General features: G+C 34.1%; 1 protein-coding gene across 1 annotated transcript; it reads left to right on the forward strand.

Annotated features, from left to right (window-relative positions):
- The first annotated feature begins 8,815 nt into the window (after positions 1-8,815).
- On the forward strand, positions 8,816-23,720 carry LOC149560477 (uncharacterized). The gene is made up of 14 exons (XM_089827621.1): positions 8,816-9,739; positions 10,073-10,216; positions 10,324-10,463; positions 10,548-10,758; positions 10,840-11,074; positions 12,178-12,328; positions 12,423-12,704; positions 19,941-20,820; positions 21,020-21,163; positions 21,264-21,400; positions 21,677-21,887; positions 21,972-22,206; positions 22,892-23,042; positions 23,255-23,720. Exons 1-14 carry the CDS (start codon positions 8,944-8,946, stop codon positions 23,630-23,632), a joined length of 4,095 nt encoding a protein of 1,364 aa, XP_089683747.1. The 5' UTR covers positions 8,816-8,943; the 3' UTR covers positions 23,633-23,720.
- Positions 23,721-23,774: the final 54 nt, after the last annotated feature.

Below are 23,774 nucleotides of genomic sequence, written 5' to 3' on the forward strand. Positions count from 1 at the left end.
GTAGGACCCTTTCATTTACCAAGGTCTCTCCTCTTTTTGCATCCTCTGAATGTGATGATAGTGCATCCTCATCCACATGAGCAACCTTAGCTTGGCCCTCAACTCTCCTATCTGTCCTTCCTTGTCGTTGAGGGCATTCAAAGGCATGATGACCTTCTTCATTATAATGGAAATAGGTACCACGAAAGCCTCCTCTTCCTTGTCCATGTCCTCTACCTCTTCTTCTCTGATTTCCAAAGTCTTGATCATGGGAGTAGTTGAAACCCTTGTTCCTCTGGTTCCTGCTAGTACCCACATCTTCATTTTTCTTTTGGGTTTCATTTTGGCCTCTAGATGACCTACCACTACCCCTTCCTCCTTGATTGCGCCCTCTTTGTCTCCCTCCAAACCTCTTATATAGCTTCTCTTCAACTCGTAGGGCAAACTGGTATGCCTCTTCAATGCTGGTCATTCTTACCAGACTCAATTCCTCCTGGATGCTAGGTCCCAACCCACTAATATAACGAGCAACCTTCTCCTTATTTGCTTCTGCATGCCCTGCTCTAATCAAAAGTCGATAAAACTCCTTTGTATATTCCTGGACCAATCTTCTTGCTTGCTTTAACCCATGCATCTTCTTAAACAAATCAAGCTCGTAATCAACAAGAATGAATTGCTTCTTCAATTTGTCCACCATATGATCCCACCTTGTGATCTTGTCCTTTCCTCTTCTATTTCTTTCCAATTAAACCTCTTGCCACCAGATTTTAGCATGGCCTTTCAGTTTGGCCTTTGCAAACTTAACCCTATCTAGATCTCTCATATCCTCATACTCAAAGTACTCTTCCAGTTCATTGATCCAGTCGATCAACTCATCTGGTTTCAGGTTTCCTACAAATACACCCACTAGCATCACAATCCACTTGGAACACCTTTCTAAAATCTGGAAGTGCCAACACAGGTTGTTCTGTCACCTTCTTCTTCAGCAATTCAAAACTTCTTGCAGCTGCCACAGTCCATTTGAACTTTTTTTTATCCCCTCTTATTGTGTCAGTTAGGGGTGCACATATGCCACTGAAATTCTTAATAAACTTTCTGTAAAAACTAACCAGACCATGGAACAATCTTACCTCAATAGCAAACCTTGGAGTAGGCCATTCCAAGATGGCTTTTACCTTCTCTGGATCCATTTTGAGACCCAAGTAGACTAATTCCCTTTTTGCAAAGATACACTTCTTTAGATTAATTAACAATTTCTCTTCCCTTAACCTTTCAAGGACACTACGAATATGCAACAAATGTTCTTCCAAAGTCTTGCTAAAAATTAAAATATCATCCAAATAAACAATAACAAATTTTCCCTAGAACTTCTTAAGTACCTCATTCATAAGCTACATGAAGGTGCTTGAGGCATTTGTCAATCCAAAGGGCATGACTAACCACTCATAAAGACCCTCCTTGGTCTTGAAGGCTATTTTCCACTCATCTCCTACTTGAATCCGTATCTAGTGATAACCACTCTTGAGATCTATCTTTGTGAAGTACTGAGTTCCACTCAAGCAGTCCATAAGATCATCCATTCTTGGCAAAGGAAACCGATATTTGATGGTTATCCTATTTATAGCTCGAGAGTCTATACACATCCTCCACTCTCCATCCTTCTTTGGTGCTAGTACTGCAGGTACTGCACATGGACTCTGGCTCTCTTGAATCAAGCCCTTTCTCAATAGCTCTTGCACCTGTCTATTTAGCTCCTCAATTTCAGTAGGAGTCATCCTGTGAGTAGCCTTGTTAGGCAAACTAGCTCCTGGGATTAAATCTATCTGATTACTGATTTGCCTTACTGGTGGCAATCCTTCTGGAACATTATCAGAGATAATATCTCCAAACTCACCTAGTAAATCTGAAACTTCAAGTGGTATTTCACTACTACCTTCTTTATCTTTCCTAGGGATCAAAGCATAGCACATACGCTAATATTTCATGCCATCCAAAAACTTCCTTCCATCAACAAGAAAAATCTTAGCACTGCTACATACCTTTTCACCTTTGTTTTTCATGGGCTTCAGTTTGTGGTGAACTCCATCCTTTGTTAGAGAGTATGTGTTTGCATGACCATCATGTAGTGCATGCCTATCAAATTGCCATGGTCTTCCCAACAATAGATGGAAAACATCCATTGGAATAACATCACAGAGAACTTCATCATGGTAACTCCCAATTTTGAATTTCACTAAACATTGTTCACTTACCAGAACCTTATGATCATCCTTCACCCAAGCAATCTGATAGGGCTAGGGGTGTTTCTCCCTCTTGAGCTTCAGCTTAGAGACCATCTCCTCTGATACCAAGTTATCAGTGCTACCACCATCAATGATCACAACACAACATTTATCCTCACACTTGCACCTAGTATGGAATAAACTCCTCCTTTGTCCGAGTTCAATCTCACCACTTAGTAGGACCCTTTCATTTACCAAGGTCTCACCTCTTTCTGCATCCTTTGAATGTGATGATTGTGCATCCTCATCCACATGAACAACCCTAGCTTGGCCCTCAGCTCTCCTATCTTTCCTTCCTTGTCATTGAGGGAATTCAAAGGCACGATTACCTTCTTCATTACAATGGAAATAGGTACCACAGAAGCCTCCTCTTCTTTGTCTATGTCCTCTGCCTCTTCCTCTCTGATTTCCAAAGTCTTGATCATGGGAGCAGTTGAAACCCTCGTTCCTCTGGTTCCTGCTAGTACCCACATCTTCATTTTTCTTTTGGGTTTCATTTTAGCCTCCAAATGACCTAACACTACCCCTTCCTCCTTGACCATGCCTCTTTGTCTCCCTTCAAACCTATTATTTAGCTTCTCTTCAACTCATAGGGCAAACTGGTATGCCTCTTCAACGTTGGTCATTCTTACCAGACTCAATTCCTCCTAGATGCTAGGTCGCAACCCACTAATATAATAGGTAACCTTCTCCTTATTTTCTTCTGCATGCCCTACTCTAATCAGAATTCGATAAAACTCCTCTGTATATTCCTGGACTGATCTTGCTGCTTGCTTTAACCCATGCATCTTCTTAAACAAATCAAGCTCATAATCAACAGGAATGAATTGCTTCTTCAATTTGTCCACCATACGATCCCACCTTGTGATCTTCTCCTTTCCTCTTCAGTTTCTTTCCAATTGAACCTCTTGCCACCAGATTTTGGCATGCCCTTTTAGTTTGGCCTTTGCAAACTTAACTCTATCTAGATCTATCATATCCTCATACTCAAAGTACTCTTCCAGTTCATTGATCCAATCAATCAACTCATTTGGTTTCAAGTTTTCTGAAAATACACCCACATCAATTGTAGGTCTTTTCCCAAACTTAGTAATGGCCCTAAAAAGCCTTTCCTCTGCCTGATTCAGAACTTCCCCATCAAATTCCCCTTTCTGGTCCAATTTCTTCTTCTTCTTTGTCGTCCTCACTTTCGTCGCCTGCAACAACATTTGTTCCTCTATGGAGCTCCTCCTACAATGCTTGAACCTGCCTTTGGAGGGCTCTAACCTCCTTAGGGTTAATAGCTCCGACCCTTCCACAATGCTATCTTCGTGGAGGCATCTTCTTAACTCAAACCCACAACCACACAGTCCCGGTGCAGACTACCTCACAGTCGATGATCTGTCTACACACTCAGGAAAACTAGGCTCTAATAACACTTGATGGGGACACGACCCAAGCATAGAATGGACACAACAAGAAAGGGGAAATTTTATTAACTGTCAAAATATGCTAGTACATTCAGTACAGAGAAAATAGACTTCAAAACATGCCCTAAGGGCTTATAACAGCATAAGTCTGGAGATAATTTCTTCTTTTAGTACCTCCTCTCAAACTCCACTTCGAACTGCCTTTTACAATGTCAGAAATGTTCTTAAATAGACCCTAGAGGGTTAAGGATTAGGAGTACATTCTAGAAAGTGCTAGTTGGCATCCACCAACCAAATAGAAGGCTCCAGAAGCTGCGTTAGAAGTTGATGCAAATCTAGAAGAATACAGAAACGGTAACGAAACTTTTGGGAGGCATAACTTTTGAACCATAGCTCCGATTGACGAACTGTTTACATTTTTGAAAAGCTCTCGAAGTGCTCTATAGCCCTATGGACCAGCTTTGCTCGTCTCTCATTTTTTGACCCTTTTTGAGGTTATTTCATTCCCCTAACCTGACTTCGAAGCATTCTTAGGATGTCTCCAGAAATCGAAAAACTGTGATAACTTTCAAACCGTGGGGCCTTTTGACTTGATTCTTTTTTGGAATGCTCTAAATTACAATGAAAATCATCTGGCCAATTTACACCTTCTAGTTTACCAAAATGATGGCTCAATTACATACTCCTATCTATTTGGCATTTACACGTATCCCAAGGTGTTCAAATACTCTATCCTAGAACACTGATAGTGGAACTGTGAGAGTTGTAACCTTTATTTGATGCAAATGGGTATCCAGAAATGAAAACACATGAAACAGAAACTAAGTCTAAGAAAAAAAAAAAATTGGTTGACACAGGATTGCCCTTATACCTCTAGATGCTCCTGCATCATATTCTTGCCTCCATCTAATCCCATATCCCTATCATCTCGGTCACCCATACTGTTGTCTTGTTCAAAGAATATCTCTTCTATGTCTGTATGACTGGATTGTATGTCCCCTTGCATGGATGAATTAGATTGTTCACTCTGCAAGTCTAAACTCTTACTTTGTCTTGTTTTAGTATTGCAAAAATTATAAAGCCCTTGTTGCATGCTCAAACATAAATTCTTAAGACCTCCATAGGATGTTAGGACTTATAGCTCTGATACCACTATAATGGTCATCCTAGAAATGCCCAAGAACTAAGCCATTTACTGAAAGAAATTGTAATGTCTTTGCATAGATTTAAAGCACATAAAATGAAAAAAAAGGAATTCATGCAAATTGAAAATTGAACTACTGCTGAAATAATATTAGTTCTTAAACTAATAAAGTTAAATACATAGCAACTCACTAATTACATCTAATCTGCCTGTAGCTGAAAATGCATCCAAGATGCCTGTTAATGAGTTGATAGAAATTAATTCTAAAGGCCAAACCCCAAGGGAATGATGTTTAGAATGTCACAAGAGAGGATGGACATCCTCTAATGCCAAGAAGAGAACTGTACATCCAATTTCCTATCAAATGCAATTCACCATCCTCCAATGCTAAACACTTAAGCTCCCACCTTTATTTATACTTTTCCTTCACCCTTCTAGAAGGAAATAAAATATTAATTAATTGCATTTACTAGAAGCTTCCCCCTTCCAATAATTAATGCACTCTCTAGAAACTCCTCCCTTGCAAAACAATAATTAATTGTGCTTCTAGAAAATTAAATTACTAGAGGCTTCCCCTTTTCCAATAATTAATGCACTCTCTAGAAGCTTCTCCCTTATAATACAATAATTAATTAAATTAATTAAATATAAATTCACCTTTTAATTTTAATTTATTTAATGACCTTATAAGAAATTAATTTAATCAATTTCCCATTTTTTCTCTACTTAGCCTTTGGAGAACATGAAGGCTAAGAACTCCACTTAGTTGCTAAAAAGATGGGGACATTACACATTGATCTTTGTGGACCTTAAAAGTTGCATTTTATGTATGGATAAGACACAAGACTCCTCTACAAAATAACACGTTGGATATAATTTAATAAGCATAACTTTCATGACTTTTTTTTTATATCAATAAACTCTATCCTTGTTCATGCATAATGTGATCATAATTACTTTTCTTCTATCAACATCATCAATTTCTATATTACCTACGCATTGACCTCATGTAGTGCACAATTGTATCCCCAAGACACAATTGCTAGTTAGATATTATATTCTGAATTGTAAAATAAATTGATTACTATAACAATATCTTTATAAAGAACATGATTCAATCTTTATATGTGCGTGTCCAAATTTTTGAGTGGCTAATATTTTTCAATGATTGCAAATTTGACTGATAAGTTAAGATTTAAATTACCAAATTATATATCATAATTATTTTGTTTGGATGGTTGATATCAATAATGATGTTGAAGACACTCTAGATCATTAGATTTAAAAAATAAATCACTTGTATGTATGTGTAAAATTTGAATAGATTTTTCATGTGCTTTAATATGCACCCTATATAGGGTGCATATTAAAGCACATGAAAAATCTATTCAAATTTTACACATACATACAAGTGATTTATTTTTTAAATCTAATGATCTAGAGTGTCTTATATATATAGTTTGGATGGTTGATTTAGAAATTAATACAAAACTTTAATAACTTTCTTAAATAATTAATCATATCAAGTGTACTTAATTCTAATATGAGATGCAAGATGCAATCTCTTTCTTAAAATTCAATGAAATAAATATCTATTCATACACGTTAGTTAAAGTCAAAATGCAAAGATTTCTATAAAGAATCCAAGATATAGATGAGTTTAATTATAAATATAAAACAAATAAATACATACATGCAAAAAATTACAACATTTGTGATCATATAAATACATCATGACAGTATCACAAACAAAATAATATATTAAATAAGAATAAAATTGATATACTAATCATTTCGTTTAGCTCGTTATATATATATATATATATATATATATATATATATATATATATATATATATATATATATATATATATATATATATATATATATATATATATTGGTGAAACATTATATTTATATTAATAATAACTGGTTAAAAAAAGTTCAAAAGAACCAGAAAAGAAAAACTTCGATCATTTTTTGAGACAAAAAAGATGCAAAAGAAGAAATACTGCATCACGATAGAGTATTTATCAACACTAATGAATCTTGTCCTACTGATTCCCAAATCAAGAATATAGAGATTACAAAAAGCCCAAAACTCATATGAATACAGTTCATTTTTTGGTTGTTAGAGACAAGACCAAGGGCCAGCCAAAAACTATCATGAAGATTAACATCACTAATCTACATCTAAAACTCCAATTGAGACCATGATATTACAAAGCCATTTGATGCAAGTGCAGATTCATAAAAGGAAAAACATGCAAAATCATAGAGAAGTCATGATTTATGAAAAGGACTCAACCTTATTCTAAACATATTCTTTTGTCATAATATTGACCAAATTAAGAAGATCAAAGAAATAAAGTGAAGAAAGTAAAGAATTAATATAAACACGTGGGTATCCAAATTAGCTCGTTTAATATATTGCAAAACCATTTCTTATGGTATAACGTGAATCATATCAATATCAATAACCAACTAAAAGACAATAATTTGCAACATTTCGGTTTGTTTTTGTTTAATTATAAATTAGAAAAAACTCACATTTTTAAAGTCTTTTTCTAGGTTGCGTGCAACTACAGCTCGGGTCTTGAATTTAGTCTTCTGCGGTTGTATCATGGTCGACAAGCAATTTATGTTGGACGTTGAAGTTTGACAAGAAAATGTTCAAATTGAAGTGAAATATGTCATTTCTTATCTGAGTGGAGTATTGTTAACCATGCTGGTTAATTCCTCTACGCAAGTGAAGGAGTCAAATCATTGAATAATAAAAAAGGAAAGGCAGCTGTTAGAGAAGTTTGTGTCCACCCATTTATGTGTAATGGAGAATACAATGTATATTTCATCATCACTGACGTATCGGAAGTGTCCAATCCATCTTTTCAATGGTTTCTTTCTTCTATTGGATATATTCTCAAGAGAGACAATGTATTGATTATCATTTCTGGGTGATCGTCAGTGATTTACAAAATCTGAAAGTGAACTTATTAGAAAATCTTTTGAATGGCTTTCTTTTTCTTTTAGATTTGTGTTCTAGATAATGTATTGATTATTATTGAATGGTTTCAAATTTTCTTTCAATTTAGATATAGAATAATATATTGTTTATTAGTGTGATCAATATTTTATTTTAAAATTATTATAAATTATTATTAATTGAAAAAATATATATTTATTCTTATAAATCATAAGCATTTTGATTTTAAAGATATGGTGTAGGAGAGAGTCATTTTATAATTATCCACTACAATTTATTTAGGATATTTATCTATACCATTGTCATTAAAAGAAATTTGTACAAACTTGAATAATTTTATGAAGAAAATAAATGATTATGCTGTCTTGGTTATGTTTAACTATAGATCATCAGTTTTAACAATAAAAAAATGAATAATTAATTTTAATTCTATTTATCGTTAACATCTGCTGTCATGTTTTTTTAGCAGTTAAACTGTGTGGTTGCTCAATACCTTTCAAAAACTTGTTTTTGATAGATGTAGGTCTGTGATGTGGAAACTGAACTTTAACACTCTGAATGCTGCTAATATACTGATAATGTGCTTAATTTTACCCCGGATGAGCACCCTCTTGCTAATCCATGAACAAACATATAAAATAAACAATACCAACACATAGAATCTAAATTCTTGCCAAAAATATCTATGCACTACAACACAAGCCTACATTAATTAATTGAATATAAAATCATACAACAATTCTACATTATTCAACTCCTCTTTTTAATAATCACTTATTATCTTATCACCTCATGACATTACATTAAAAATTTAAACCCTAAATTGAGCTCGTTATATCAAAAAAATATTACTACCAAATATTTAATATTTACTTCTATCTAGAACTTCTAACCTTTATCTCCCTTGCTGAAGATACTCTGTCATAAATAATTACATCTGACAGGTACAAGAAATTGCACAATACAATCCATTTTAAGAGTCAAACAGTGAAAAATATTTTCTCGCCTTATGTATCCAATTTTTATAAATAAAAAATAATGACTTATGTTTGAGAATAACCAGACCTAATTCATCCTTGCAACTTCTGAGAACTTCTGAGAATTCGGCACACAGCAATTGAGTGCAGAACTGACAGGAATAACAAAATGAAGAACAACTCTCACAGAAGAACAAAATTTCTTCTAACTTCCCTCCTCTTGCTCTTTGTAATTAATTTTCCTTCAGTCATATGCACCTATGTAGGCCACAGATGCGATAATTCCTCTACTTTCACCAATGGCAGCACTTACTCCACAAACCTAAACCTAGTTATCAACGATCTGTTTCTGAACGCACCAAAAAGTTCAGGATTTAATATCTCCTCCCGCGGCCAGTCTCCCAATAAAGTATATGGTCTGCTCCAGTGCACTGGGAATATATCAGCAGTGAGATGTTCAAACTGTGTGATGGAAGCAAATAAAAGCCTTCACGACCTTTGCGCCACTGACATAGGCGCGCAAATATGGTTGGATGACTGCTTCATGCGCTATCACAACTCTAATTTCATTTCAACTCTTGATACTACAGGATTTAAGCTGCGAAACACAATGGACATTAATAGCAGCAGAAATGCTTTCATCTCCACAACTGGCATCCTTCTATCCAATCTGTCAGACAAAGCTTACATCCCTGCAAACAAGGGTTTCGCAGTTGGGTTGGCCAATTATAATGCTACTGGTGGTGTAGTATATGGTTTAGTTCAGTGTTGGAGAGATATATCAGTGCAAGATTGTAGAAAATGCTTGGTCACCGCGAGAGCAAATCTGAGCAAATGCTGTGCTAAAAACGAAGGAGCGCAGTATCTTAGCAGGAGCTGCAAGGTAAGATATGAGATTTACCCATTTTTCGAAGATGCCCAGGCGCCCTCTCCTTCCCCAGAGGGATCTCATTCCACGCCAGAAAGTAAGTATCATCAGTTCTCATTATAATTATTGCATCCAAAGTTTCTTCGGAGCCCTTTTTAACCATTTTTATTAATATAAATATAAATTTTCGCCATAACAGAATAATTTTTTTTATTTCATCCAAGTTTTAGGTGTTTATCTTTTGAATGTCAATGCTAACCATCTTGACTTGAAGCTATAACCCCTTATCAACATATAAGAGTTTTTATGTTATTCATATGTAGAACAGATTTAACTCATAACAGTGACTAGAACTCAGTTTTCTCGTTTGGAAGTTTTAGGACAATAGTGGTAGGATTCTAATAAATAAAAACTGAACTGTATTTTGCAGAAAAATCTTCCAAGACCGTACCCATAATATTGGGTTTTGTGGTAGCCATCATTCTAGTTTTATTTCTGTGTCTGGTTGCATTGAGGAAAAAAATCAGATCTGCCATTTTTGGGAAGCCAGTTACTTCTGCTAATGCCAACAAAGGTGCTCTTCAAAATATATTTCTCAGGTTTAATTTTCTCATGCTATGGTTCAACTGTAACAAATTCCCTAAGCTTACCCACTTTTATCTCATTATTCTAAAACTACAGAGACCCAAGGGTATTCCACAGAATCTGTCTTGATGGAAGATAAAAGTTTTGTTTATAGCATAGAAGTGTTAGCAGAAGCCACAGAAAATTTTCAAGACAACAATAAGCTTGGAGACGGAGGCTTTGGCTTAGTATACAAGGTGGGTTGACAATTTATTCATGGTCTAGAGGATAGTTATTTTGGCAACAAATAGAGAGCTCTGAATTCTTCTTTCATGTTTCAGGGAACAACTAGAGATGGAACTCAGATAGCAGTGAAAAAGATTTCTGCCAAATCTGTAGAAGGCAAGAAAAACTTTATGAATGAAGTGAAACTGGTAGCAAATGTTCAGCACCGAAACCTTGCAAGGCTGCTGGGATGTTGCATAGAGGGAGATGAAAGGTTTCTCGTTTATGAATATTTTCCCAACAAGAGTTTGGACACTTATATTTTTGGTAAGTCGTCATTAAGCTTCAGCTTAATTTTCATTGGAAAAGATACCGAGGTAATCCATAATTTAAAACATTGAATTACAGATGAAGAAAAGCGTAGGGATCTAGACTGGCATAAACGTTATAATATCATCATTGGAATTGCTCGTGGGCTTCTCTACCTTCATCAAGAGTCACAGCTACAAATTATTCATAGAGATATTAAAGCAAACAATATCCTGCTTGATCTCAAACTTGATCCAAAGATAGCTGATTTTGGTTTAGCCAAACTTTTTCCCGAGGACAAGACACATATCCACACAAAAGTTGCAGGCACGTGGTAAGTTGATCTGATCTTAAATTTAAATTGATTTTGAATAAATATTTCAAATATTAATTTTAATTTTATAATGTATATTAAATAATTTCAGTTGAAAATATTTTCAAAATTATTGTTAAAGATATACATAAATAAAATAGTTGTCAACATAAAAAAATTAGAGTTCATGTGGCTTCAAATTGATATAGAAAATCTATGGGACAGCTTAAACATCACACACTAAAGCTTGATTCTTAAATTCAAAGTGTTAGATAGTAAAAGTTGACTTATTTTGCCAACCTTAATTTCTTCCTTAATATGTGATGTTTAAGGCCCACTAGAATCTACATGACAAGTTGACAATTATTTATCTTTTTATATTAATAACATTAGTATTTTGATTTTTTACAAAATATACTCAAGATTGAAACATTATTAAATTTTCATGACTATAAAAAGGTCAAACTATTTTGATTCTATTAAACTAAATCATCTTCTTAATTTAAAAAATAAATAAGTTAATTACACACAAGTTAAATAAGCATTAACATGATTGTAAATGTGTAACATGTTAATTACACACATGTCAATTACTTTGAAGCCATTTCAATCAGCTTGTTCACATCAAATTTTATAAAGGCATTTCTAAACTTTCAAAAGGTTGTTGAATTTCATTGAAATTATATTTATTATAAACATCTTTTCTTTAATTGTGCATTGTACTATTTCTGTCTAGGTTATGCTCACAGGGGTGAACTATCTGTCATCCAAGCATTGTCTCAATTAACACTCACTTAACCATGGAGTTTTCCAATTAGTTTTCTACCCTATTTTAAAAACTATTATAGAATTTCTATAGTTGATTAACTCATAAAATTATAATTTTACTATCAGAACTCATTATATTGTTTTGAGTCAAACTCATCAAACAATATTTCACAACTATTAACATTCCCGAACTTCAATAAAACTATATATATTATAGTTACATTTAATCAAACATACAGCAAGTTTCTTCTAATGAATGATATTATACAAATTCTTAATATATAAAACTTCACTGTCATTGTGTTATTCACTGTAATCGTTTGGAAATATTGATAACAATTTCAAATTCAATGCAGTGGATACATCGCTCCAGAGTACGCAATGCGAGGGCAGCTATCAGTTAAAGTAGACGTTTATAGTTTTGGAGTAGTGCTTCTTGAGATCATCAGTGGAAGGAAAAACAATGACAATCAACTTCCATACGATATGCAACACCTTGTTGAATGGGTAAGAAATTGTATTTTCCATTACCCATTTTATCAGCTGTTACTTTTCAACGCTAGGCAAGCAGGTTCTAATTAGTTAATCAGATGTGTTTCAGGCATGGAAACTGTTTGAGGCAGGAAATGCACTTAATATGGTAGATTCAGCGGCATCCAGAATTAGTCAGGAGCAGGTGTTAAGGTGCATTCATGTTGGGCTTCTCTGTGTACAAGCAAATGCAACACTTCGACCAGTTATGTCTGATGTTATTACGATGCTCTCTAGCGGTTCAGTCACTTTGCCAAGTCCTTCAAAGCCTGCTTTTGTGAATACAAGTGACACCCACGCTTTAAAACCAGAATCCAACTCGCAAAATTCTTCCTCCACCACATCATCCATATAAGGGATTCCTTCGGTATATAAAGCGTCCTTTACCAAAGTAGAAGCTAGATAAATTTGCCGTACAGTTTATTCAGATCTTATGATGCATTTTGTATATTTTAATTAATATGCAATTCGGAATTTTAATCGGTTGGTGGAAACTAATGATTCTTAATGAATCTACAAGGATTAAGATTTGCTGATTACATGGTTACAACATCGTAAGAGATGAAATTAGAGATTGTATGTCTATTCTATAGATTTTGGAAAGGTAGATTCAGAATTTTTATATGAATGATTTATGAAATTTTATTAAGTGGTCAATATAGGAGTTTATAATTTATTTTGAAATTTCAAAAATTAAATTGAAAAATTATATATTAGTGTTATTATTTTTAATTAATAAATCACATAAGTTAATAGTTTACTAATATTATTCAAAATTTCTATAAGAATCTCATTCAAAGTATAAGTAATAGGGGAAAAAGAATGGGGAAGAAAATTTCTAGTGTAGCTCAAGATAAAAAATCAGAATACATGAGAACTAGATAGGAGTAGATACATTGCCAGTTGCCTCATAAACAAAAAGAGGACTTTGGAGAGCATACCCTCCTTATTACAAATGCCTTTATGAAAGAAATTGGATGGGCATTTCCATCCTTGCAATGAGACAAGTGCATAAAAATATGAATAACAATTGCCTCTACTATGGAGGTCTTGGAAGGATAACAATTGCCTCTACTATAGAGGTCTTGGAAGGGTATTCCCTTCCTTACAACAGGGAATAATCAAGGAATAAAAAATGAAGGAGAAGATAATCCCACATCTAGAATTACTGATAAGCATCTTGCCATCCTTAAGTCCTGCTATTCAGAAGCTTGAAAAAACTGGCAGAATTTCTGAGAAATTATTAACCATCCAGGAATAGTTGCCTGAGAAAAACATTCCTATTGAAAAGGCAAGAAAGATAATACTTTAAAAAAAGTACAGATAATTATCCAATTTGAACCAAAAGGATAGAAAGAGGAAGGGATAGGGAGAAGACCAGGGCCAATACATCTTGGCTGAGAATGTGAGGTATAAATGACAACAATTACCAAAAAGATTAAACCCTTTTGTCTGACCTCATTACTAGAGAGATATAACTATTACCAAAAATACATCCACATCATACTATTTGAAACCATAATAACATACCCATAAGAATTGAAGCTACCGAATAATAGTTGTAACAAATACAAAGCCAAAAAAGGGTGGGGGCAGAACTACCACAGGATACCATAAATGAAAAACATAGAAGCAAAGTACGAGATACCAAAATTGATACCCATTCTAAGATTGTAAGATAAACATCTAAAGTTTTAGATGTAAATCCAAAAGAAATGTCAAAATATCAAGATAAGGGATGACAGAGTCATAACAAGTTATGATATGTCGATGATAATGGCCAAGATAACTTGGTACTTTCTAAGAGAGTCTTCGTAGAAACAGAACTATATACAAAAGAAAATAAATGGGATAGGCCTTAAATTCCAAAGGTATTTAGCTATCGGGGTTCTTTTCTGAGCTGCAACCCAAAGGAACATACCAAACTCTAGAAGGAGGCAGAATATGTCCCGACAGAGATGAGGGGGAAGGTAAGATTTATCCCACCATTAGAGCTACACAATAGAGTTATATCCATATTTAATATTGTAGATCTAGGATTTGTCCGTAGGCCCACACTACGGAGTCTTCAGTATTTTTGGGAAAGACGTGTTTGGTGCTGAGAACAACTCTAACTTCATAAATGTCATCCAATGAGAGAGGGTTATCATCCAAGGATTTCTATTCCCACTCTAGATTAGGGTTCTCCAAGGGAAACCTGATGTAATTTTTTAAAGATTAGGGTCTGATAGATCTTTGAGGGTGGCAAAGACATTGGGTGAAACAATAGATCATAGGGGGATATCCTCCCCGAGAGTCATCCCATAACAGGGCCGAATTGCCATTACCAATATCCAAAGTGAACTTGTGACTCACAATGTTTCTATCATCTAAGATTTTTTTTTAACTCTAGACCGTTTGGGAGGATCTTCATCCAGAAGATGCTGGTAGGATCATCACGGCATAGGTATTTGTGGAAGATAATTTTGGACCATTTATAATTTGATTCTTTGAAGAGCCTCCATGCTAATTTGGCTCCTAGAGCCTTGTTTTACCAAAATATTCTCTTTAGACCAAGGCCTCTAATCATCTTCCAGATCTTGTTCCAGCTAATTAGAACCATTTTTATAATTCTCAGAGACCCCTATCTAGAGAAAGTTTCTTTTTTTACTAGATTACATTTGGCTTTATGAGATACGGGTAGGCACGAAATCTGGTAGGTGGGAGGAAGACAAAATAGATTTGAGCATAGTTAGCTGCCCTATATTAGAGAGCCATTTGGATTTCTAGTTATCCATTTGACTATTTAATTTGGAGACAAATGGTTTCCATAATTTATTAGATCTAATACCTTGATCTATAGTCATACCCAAGTGTTTACAAAGAAACATACCTTTCTTATATCAATATTCTATTCTCAAGGGAGGATTGTGTGTTAAAGGAAGAAAATTTGGGATTTGATTGCATTGACTTATTGACCAAAAACCTTTAGATAAAGATTTAGGATAATTTTAAGCTTGGAAGTCTCTCTAATGGAGCTATGAGTAAGAACAATGATGCCATTTGCAAATTGTTGATAAGTGATATTAGATATCCTATATGGGATTCTTACACCTGGGATCAATTCTTTGGTTTGGCCAGCATTGACCATTCTTTGAAAAGCCTCTACCATGATGACAAAAAGGATTAGGGAGATGGGATCACCTTACCTTAGACCTATGGAAATATCAAAAAAACATTTAGGGGATCCATTAAGGAGGACACATTAAATATAAGATGGATCCATGCTTGGGAAAGCCAAATGCTTCTAGGAATATGGAAAGAATTAATCTAGTTTCTCATAGGGCTTTTCAATATCTACCTTGATCAACATGCATGATTCTTTATTGATTTGGACATAATGGATAAGTTCTTGAATAATAATAGTTATATCCATAATGGATCTACCTCGAATAAAGAAAGTTTGTTCTTCTAAGATAATAAGTGGTATAAGGGACTTAAGTCTATTAGAAAATGCTTTGAGAACGATCTTATAAATAGTTTTGCAAAGGGAAATAGGTCAAAAATCACATAGTTTGATTGCTTCTTCTTTATTGGGAATGAGTGTGAGAAAAGTGTTATTAATCTCTCTAAGTAGCAGACCATATTTTCTAGTACCTTTGACAGATTCCCAAAGATCATCATACATGAATCACCAACACTTTTGATAAAGACCAGCCTAGAACCCATCTAGCCCAAGGGCTTTGTTAGGATGCATTGAGAACAATTCTAATTTAACTTATTCTTTAGGAAAGCTCCTATTAAGCATGGTGAACTATGATTCTTAATGATGAGCTTGGGAATGTTCTTAAGCAATGTTGATTAGGCATTAAGATCCAAATACTCCGAGTTGTTTAGCATGTCTTCAATGTAAGTAATTGATTCCTTTGCAATCTCATTAGGATTCTCAATTCCAATGCCTTGGGAGGCTTTTAATTTAGTGATCCTATTGATTTTGTTTCTTAATTTTGTATTTTTATGGAAAAAATTAGTATTTCTGTCTCTTGTAGAGAACCAATTTTCCAAGGATTTTTCTCTCTAATAGATTTCTTCCTTGGAGAGACCATATTCATACTTATTTAAGAGGTATTTTTCTTTGAAATATAAGTAGTTATGCATTCCTTTGGAAAAACTTCCTCATGAATTTCCTTAATCTTATTTTCTACTCAGATCTTTTCATTAATGATATTCTTAAAAGATAAAGTTTTCCACTCAAGAATATTAAGCTTTGTCTTTTCAATTTGGAGAGAAAACAAAACATTTTGGACCCTTGAAATGTTTCTTCTTGCTACCAATTTTCAAGGAGGGGAAGAAATTATTTATCAAGGAACCACATATTTTCACATTTGAATGAGCATCTCATAGGCTTAATTGTGATTAAAAAATGGGATTGGTGTGGGTTTAAAGGGTGTGGAGGAGGGAAGCTAGATTCCCTATAAGCATAAATCTATCTAGCCTTTGTGCAATATTATTAGAACCAAATATTCTATTTTTCCAATTAGAGGTTCCCTTGGAGATCTTTATGTCTAAGAGGTTACATGAGGCAATACAATCTTTAAAACTCCTTGTGGATTGGCTTATTACCCTAACACCTCCTTTTTTCTCTTCAAAGCTAGAGATGACATTGACATTACCTCTAAAAATAAAGTTCCAATCTAAATGGTTTGAGAGAAAATCTTGATTTTCTCCCAAACCTTCGCCTTGCAAAAGGTGTTGAAAGGTCCATAAAAGTAAATGAGATAGAAGGAAAGACATATAGTTGTAGTTCTCACCTAGTCACCTAGCCAATTAGAGTTGAATATATCTAGAGAGTATTTTACCTTTATTGGATTCCAAAGGAGAGAAATACTTCTCGAGGTGGAAGAAACCCCATAACCAAAGAACTTCCAAATACCCATATTTCTATCATGTCTAAGTAGATCTTCAAAATTAATCTTGGTTTCTTGGAGAAGAATAATATCAGAGTCAAGGGTTTTGAGACAACATTTTAGGAGATTACTGATTGTTAGGGGCACTAATGCCCTTGATGTTTGAGGTGGTAATCATTATTTCTATATGGGAAAGAACTCCCCTTCCCATTATTAAAGAAGGAGGTTAGTTCTGATTGGTTCTTAGCCTCACCATCAATCTTCCTTAGATAAGTGTGGGTTTCCTCTCTCTTTTCTTAAGAGTTTTACCATAGTTAGGGTGAATTTTGCCAATGAGCTTGAGGCCAATACTAGGCTATTGGAATTAGCATTTGAATAGAGTTGACCTTTAGAGAAGAGAAAAGATCAAAATCACTATGAAATAAAATAATATGATTTGAAAGGAGGTTCTTAAAGTCTTTATGGATTTTTTGACCTCTTGGTCTACTGAGTCTAAATAGAACCCACATAATACACCCCAAAAGGATAAAGTTCTATTTCCTAAACCTTCTTTCTCTTCTCAAGTTCATAGCCCCGATTCCCTTGTTCACACTCCTAAGACTATTTTAACTACTCTAAGACCATTGACAAGTTTGAGTTCTATAATTTAAAAAAGAAAATAATCAAATATATTTTTATGCAACTTCACACTACTAAAGAGAATATAAAGATACTAGAAGTTGTAGTTAAAGTCATGCTAGGGAAGGGGACTGGTCTCAATGTGTCTAGGATCAAATAATTTAGGGAGTTTCTCACAACCTTTTCATTATACTTGACAATTGGGCAAGTAGTGAGGAATAGGTTAGAGAGCTCCACAAATTGGCATCCTTTGAAAATGAGAAGGAGATTTCATATGTGATTTCCAATGGAAAAACTAAACAAGAGGATCTCAAAACGAAGTTGAAAGAAACAATGGTTTTTTAACAAGGATGTGATGGATAAAACTTGAGGCTCTTTTTAGTTTTTGAAGGAAGAACTTGAGCATAGGCATGCCAAAAAGAAGTAGAAAGATTTGGATTCTATAATAATGATGGAGGATCTTCCTATGTTGACTTTCGTGGAGGGTATTGAGAGACAAAAATATTTCTTGAATCATATCAAATAGATAAATCAAGATTGAAAAGAGGTCAAGGTCACTTCCTTGTAGTTTGGTTGGTCTAAGGGAGCTTTTGTTGCTTTCCATGCTTATTGGTGTTATTTGGTTTCTACTAACTCTTTGGGTAGGTTAGGTTGTTGGGTCTTTAGTTTTGTAGATTAACTCCTTGTGAGTGTACTTTTCTTTTTCCTTTTGGCTTGACATAAGGATTCACCCCCTCTCTATTTATGTAATTAGAATATTTATACAAGAATTTCTCTTACACATATAATATAAAATCATAATTTTCAAAGTAAGAAAATACAATGTCATTAATTAAAGTTATCTACAATATTTACTTCTAATTTGATTATGAAAATTAAATTAACATTAGAAATAATTGAATATTAATTTTTTAACATTGTAATATAATTTAATGTCTAACAAATATAAATTTCAGATTATATTTTATCAAATAACAAAATTATGTATGCGCGAGTGTGTGAAAAATGTAATATCATTGCATAGAATTATCTCTAATATTTATTTCACATTTTCAAACAAGAATACTTCAGACAAAGTTATTTTTTTCCTATTTTATGCCAATGCAACTCAGAAATATCTCTACATGCATCAAAACGAAGCCTGACGTGACAGTTTTCTTATTCTAATAATTTAATATTCATAATACAGTCTTAAAATTGATTTAATATTAACTATTAAAATCAGATATCTGTCATGTCATGCCTACATAAACATTTCCGTGTAGCTTAGGTCTTGAATTTAGTCCTCCTCGGTTCCTAAAATCGTCCCCGTACAAATAGCGATTGACGTTGATGGTGCACAAGATGAAGATGAAATTGAACATTAATTACCTCATATCTCTTCTTCGTGTGGTACATTTCGTTGTTTGGTGGTCTTGCTGGTGAATTGTTATAGGCGGGTCAGGAGTCTCATTAATGAATGAAGAAATGTCAGCAGCTGGCAGAGGAAACTGTGTCCATATATTTTAGTGTGATGTCAAATACAAAATATTCATGGCCACTGACGTATTCATAGTGTGTAGTTTTGTCTCTCTTAGATTTTGGTGTAAGACAGTAGAGAGGGCGTATCGATCACGATTAAAATGCTGAAGGCATACGTTAGTAGTGCTAAACGAATCTTCCGTGCTTTTGTTTTCCACTGTTCTTAAGAGATAGGTAGATAGTTCTGATATGATATTTGATTATTATTGGAAGTTTTAAGATCATTTGATTTAGATGAAAGACCTGAATTGTAGAGGTCTTTCAATTATTTAATAAATTTTAGAATTAAGTGAATAAGATCGTGACAACTTCAGATCTGTATATGACATTTAATTGTTATTTATATTATAAAAATAATTTTGAAGTAAAATTCATCTCTCATTTATTTTTATTTTTTAATATTCCAGAAACTTTTGAAAAGTAAATAATTTATTTAAAAATTAAACAGTTTGATCTAGACAATTTAAATTAACATCATCAGGACTAATTGTCAAACTGTTGGTTAACAGTTTACATCTTATACTGAACAACAAAATTCAATAAACATAACCATTACCTAATTTATCGTTGCACCATTAGCTAAGAGCAAAACTCAAAGACTTTTAGAAACCAAGATGAACTACAACTCTCTACCCTGCATTCCTTCCAGAGGAACAACTTTTCCTGCATGCCTCCTCCTTTTCCTGCTTCTTGTTATTAATTTTGATTCAATTATGTGCACGTACGTCTGGAGCAGGTGCGACAATACCTCAACTTTCTCCAATGGCAGCATCTACTCCACAAACTTAAACCTAGTTATCAACGATCTGTTTCTTAATGCACCCAAAAACTCAGGGTTTAACGTTTCTTCCCGCGGACAATATCCCAATATGGTCTTTGGTCTTCTGCAGTGTACTGGAAACATATCTGCAGAGAGATGCTCAAACTGTGCACTGGAAGCAAATAAAAGCATTCATGACCTTTGCGCCAGTGATATAGGTGGGCAAATATGGTTAGATGACTGCTTCATGCGCTATAACAACTCTAATTTCATTTCAAAACTGGATACTGATGGAATTAAGCTGCGGAACACAATGGATATTAGTAGCAGCAAAGACGCATTTAAGACTACAACCGCTAGGCTTTTGTCCAATCTGTCTGACAAAGCTTACATCCCTGAGAATAAGGGTTTCGCTGAGGGGACAGCCAATTATAATGCAACTGGTGTATTATACGGTTTAGTTCAGTGTTGGAGAGATATATCAGTACAAGATTGCAGAACATGCTTGACTGAAGCAAGAGCAAATCTGAGCAGTTGCTGTTCCTTAAACCAAGGAGCCCAGTTTCTGACCGGAAGCTGCAAGGCGAGATTTGAGATTTACTACTTTTTCCATTCTGCACCATCACCCGCTCCTTCTCCAGCTCCCGAGGAGTCCATACATCCAGCTACTTCCGCTCACAAAAGTAAGCATATTCAGCTCTTTTTCTTGAAGTATCAAGCCTATATTGTATACCATATGTAAAAGTGTATCCTTCTACATTTTATTTTATTTTATGTTATATCCAGCAGCCATCTCCTAGAAGTCTGAACCAGCTTCCCTTTGTCATTTGAAAATGAATGGTCTTGTAATGTAGTAAAAAATTATTTTACTGTATTTTGCAGAAAAGTCTTCGAAAACATTACCTATCGTTTTGGGGCTTGTGGGAGCCATCATTATAGTTGTGATTATTTGCTTGATCATATTCAGAAAAAGAGTTAAATCTCTTTTCTGTAAAGAACCAATAACTATTGCTACTCCCACTCAAGGTGCTCTTTTCAATCTCTGTTTCTTTGTTTTCATTTTTTTGGGTTGTCATTTCCAGTGTCACGAATTCCCTGACCATTCTTTGATCGTTGTTTCCTACAGCTACAGAGATTTCCCCTGAAACTGGGTTCATGCAAGACCAAAATCTTGTCTTCAGCTTAGAAGCCCTAATAGAGGCGACAGAAAATTTTCATGACAACAATAAGCTTGGAGAGGGAGGCTTTGGTGCAGTATACAAAGTGGGTTGACACTATTTATGTTCACAGAATTTGTTTATAGAATTTTTTTATAGATTTAAATGTGTATGATTTTTGCATCAACATTTCAATCACAATTGATGATCTAATTGTGATCTATCATCATGATTAACACAAAGATTTGATTCTACGAAGTGAAAATTTTATATCTACGAATACATGGACTGTGAAAATTTTATATCTGTTACTATTTATGTTTTTAAGTATCATCAATTTAATAACATGCGGAGAGCTCAAAAACTACTTTTAATGTTCCAGGGGACAACTAGAGAGGGAAATGAGATAGCAGTAAAGAAACTTTCAGCCAAATCTAAACAAGGCAAGAAAGAATTTATGAATGAAGTCAAACTGGTGGCCAATGTTCAGCATCGAAACCTTGCAAGGCTGCTAGGTTGTTGCGTAGAGGGAAATGAAAGGCTGCTTGTTTATGATTATTTTCCAAACAAGAGCTTAGACACATTTATTTTTGGTAAGTGGCCATTGTGCTTTAATCTACTTTGGAAAAGATGAAGATAAAGATGTGATTTATCTTTTTTTTAACTGGGGCCTACAGATTCAGAGAAGCGTGAAGAGCTAGATTGGCAAAAGCGTTATAATATCATCATTGGAATTGCTCGTGGGCTTCTCTACCTTCACCAGGAGTCACAGTTGAGAATCATTCACAGAGATATCAAAGCAAACAATATATTGCTTGACCACAAACTCAATCCAAAGATAGCCGACTTTGGCTTAGCTAAACTTTTTCCTGAAGACAAGACGCATATCCATACAAGAGTTGCAGGCACATAGTAAGCATCATAAAGATAATGCACTTTGTCCGCCTTAAGTTTTAAATCATTCTTAGTTACACATTTGGAATTTTATTATTCTTCTAGTCTATTATCAATATTCTAATCATAGGTCAGTCGAAAGTATATTTTTGAAATTGTTAAAAACAGTATAAACATATTTTAATTTTAAATAAATAGAAAAAGCCTATCTACATAAAGAGTCTATTTATTATTATTATCTTATCTAATCTAAATGTAAGCTTTATAATTGATTCGACTTCATATGGGTATAAGGGATCTATAGGACAAGATATCCTTAAGTATTATTAGCTAATGTTTGTTTAAAAATATCAATTATTTTTGTTTTTAACAAAAGTATTAACCAATTTTCAAGGGACTCTGTCAAGGGGCGGGGCTATTCTTCCTATCAACTGCACTATTGACTCAATTTCAAAAAAAGAAAACACAATGATCTGTGTTGAAATTTTCAGATCTTCACGATCTATATATTTTGTGATCGAAAACAACATTTTTTAAAGAAAATTTCGCTGTGTTTTAGTGAATTTGAAAAAGAATCATGTTTGACTCTTTTTTTTCTTGTCTTTGGTACATTTTATTGGAAATTAACTAGAATACATTAAGCTTTTATTTTAATTGGATTAATGTTTAAACTAACTGACAACTATTTCAAATTTCTATTCAGTGGTTACATGCCTCCAGAGTATGCAATGAGAGGGCAATTGTCAGTTAAAGTAGACGTCTACAGTTTTGGAGTGGTTCTTCTGGAGATAGTGAGTGGAAGAAAAAACAATGATAATTATCTGCCACACGATATGCAACATCTTGTTGAATGGGTACAGAAACTGAATTTTCCATTATTCATTTGTTTCAGCCATTAATTTTCAGTGCTAGGCAGGTAGATTCTAGATGGCTTAAACATTATACATTAAAATTTGATTCTTAGTAAAAGTGTTAAATAGTCAAAATTGACTTATTTTTCTAAACTTAATTTCTTCCTTAATGTGTGATATTTAAGATTCTAATTATTTAATGAGATGTGTTGCAGGCATGGAAACTGTTTGAAGGAGGAAATGCGCTGAATATGGTAGATTCGGAGGCATCAGGAGTTAGTCAGGAACAGGTGTTAAGGTGCATTCATGTTGGGCTTCTGTGTGTACAAGCAAATGCAACACTTCGACCCATTATGTCTGATGTTATTACGATGCTCTCTAGCAGTTCAGTGACATTGCCGAATCCTTCAAAGCCTGCTTTTGTAAGCACTGGTGAGAGCCAAACATTAAAACCGGAACCAAAGTCAATGTCAAGCTGGGAGTATGACGAGCATAAAATCGTAACATCACAGACATCAGGGGCAACTACATCATCTTCATCAGGGATTCGTTCAGTAAACGAAGCTTCCATTACCCAAGTAGAAGCTAGATAAACCATAAATTTGTTAAGCTAATAGACAAATCGGAAATCACATATTATAAATAAAAAATAAATATACGAGATTTAACATGGTTCATCAATTTGACTACATCCACTGCAAAGTTCAACATTTATGTTCAACTTTCCCTCCTCTC

This window comes from Cupressus sempervirens, chromosome 4, assembly GCF_028749045.1.
Source record: "Cupressus sempervirens isolate cs-2001-9-10 chromosome 4, ASM2874904v1, whole genome shotgun sequence".
Lineage (NCBI taxonomy): Eukaryota > Viridiplantae > Streptophyta > Pinopsida > Cupressales > Cupressaceae > Cupressus > Cupressus sempervirens.

What these genes read in the sequence shown, in the direction of transcription:
- LOC149560477 (XM_089827621.1), top strand. Translation starts at nt 8,944, where the DNA reads ATGAAGAACAACTCTCACAGAAGAACAAAATTTCTTCTAACTTCCCTC. An exon ending in TTCTGCTAATGCCAACAAAG is followed by an intron (nt 10,217 to 10,323) that starts GTGCTCTTCAAA and finishes CTAAAACTACAG; the next exon opens with AGACCCAAGGGTATTCCACA. An exon ending in CTTAGACACATTTATTTTTG is followed by an intron (nt 21,888 to 21,971) that starts GTAAGTGGCCAT and finishes TGGGGCCTACAG; the next exon opens with ATTCAGAGAAGCGTGAAGAG.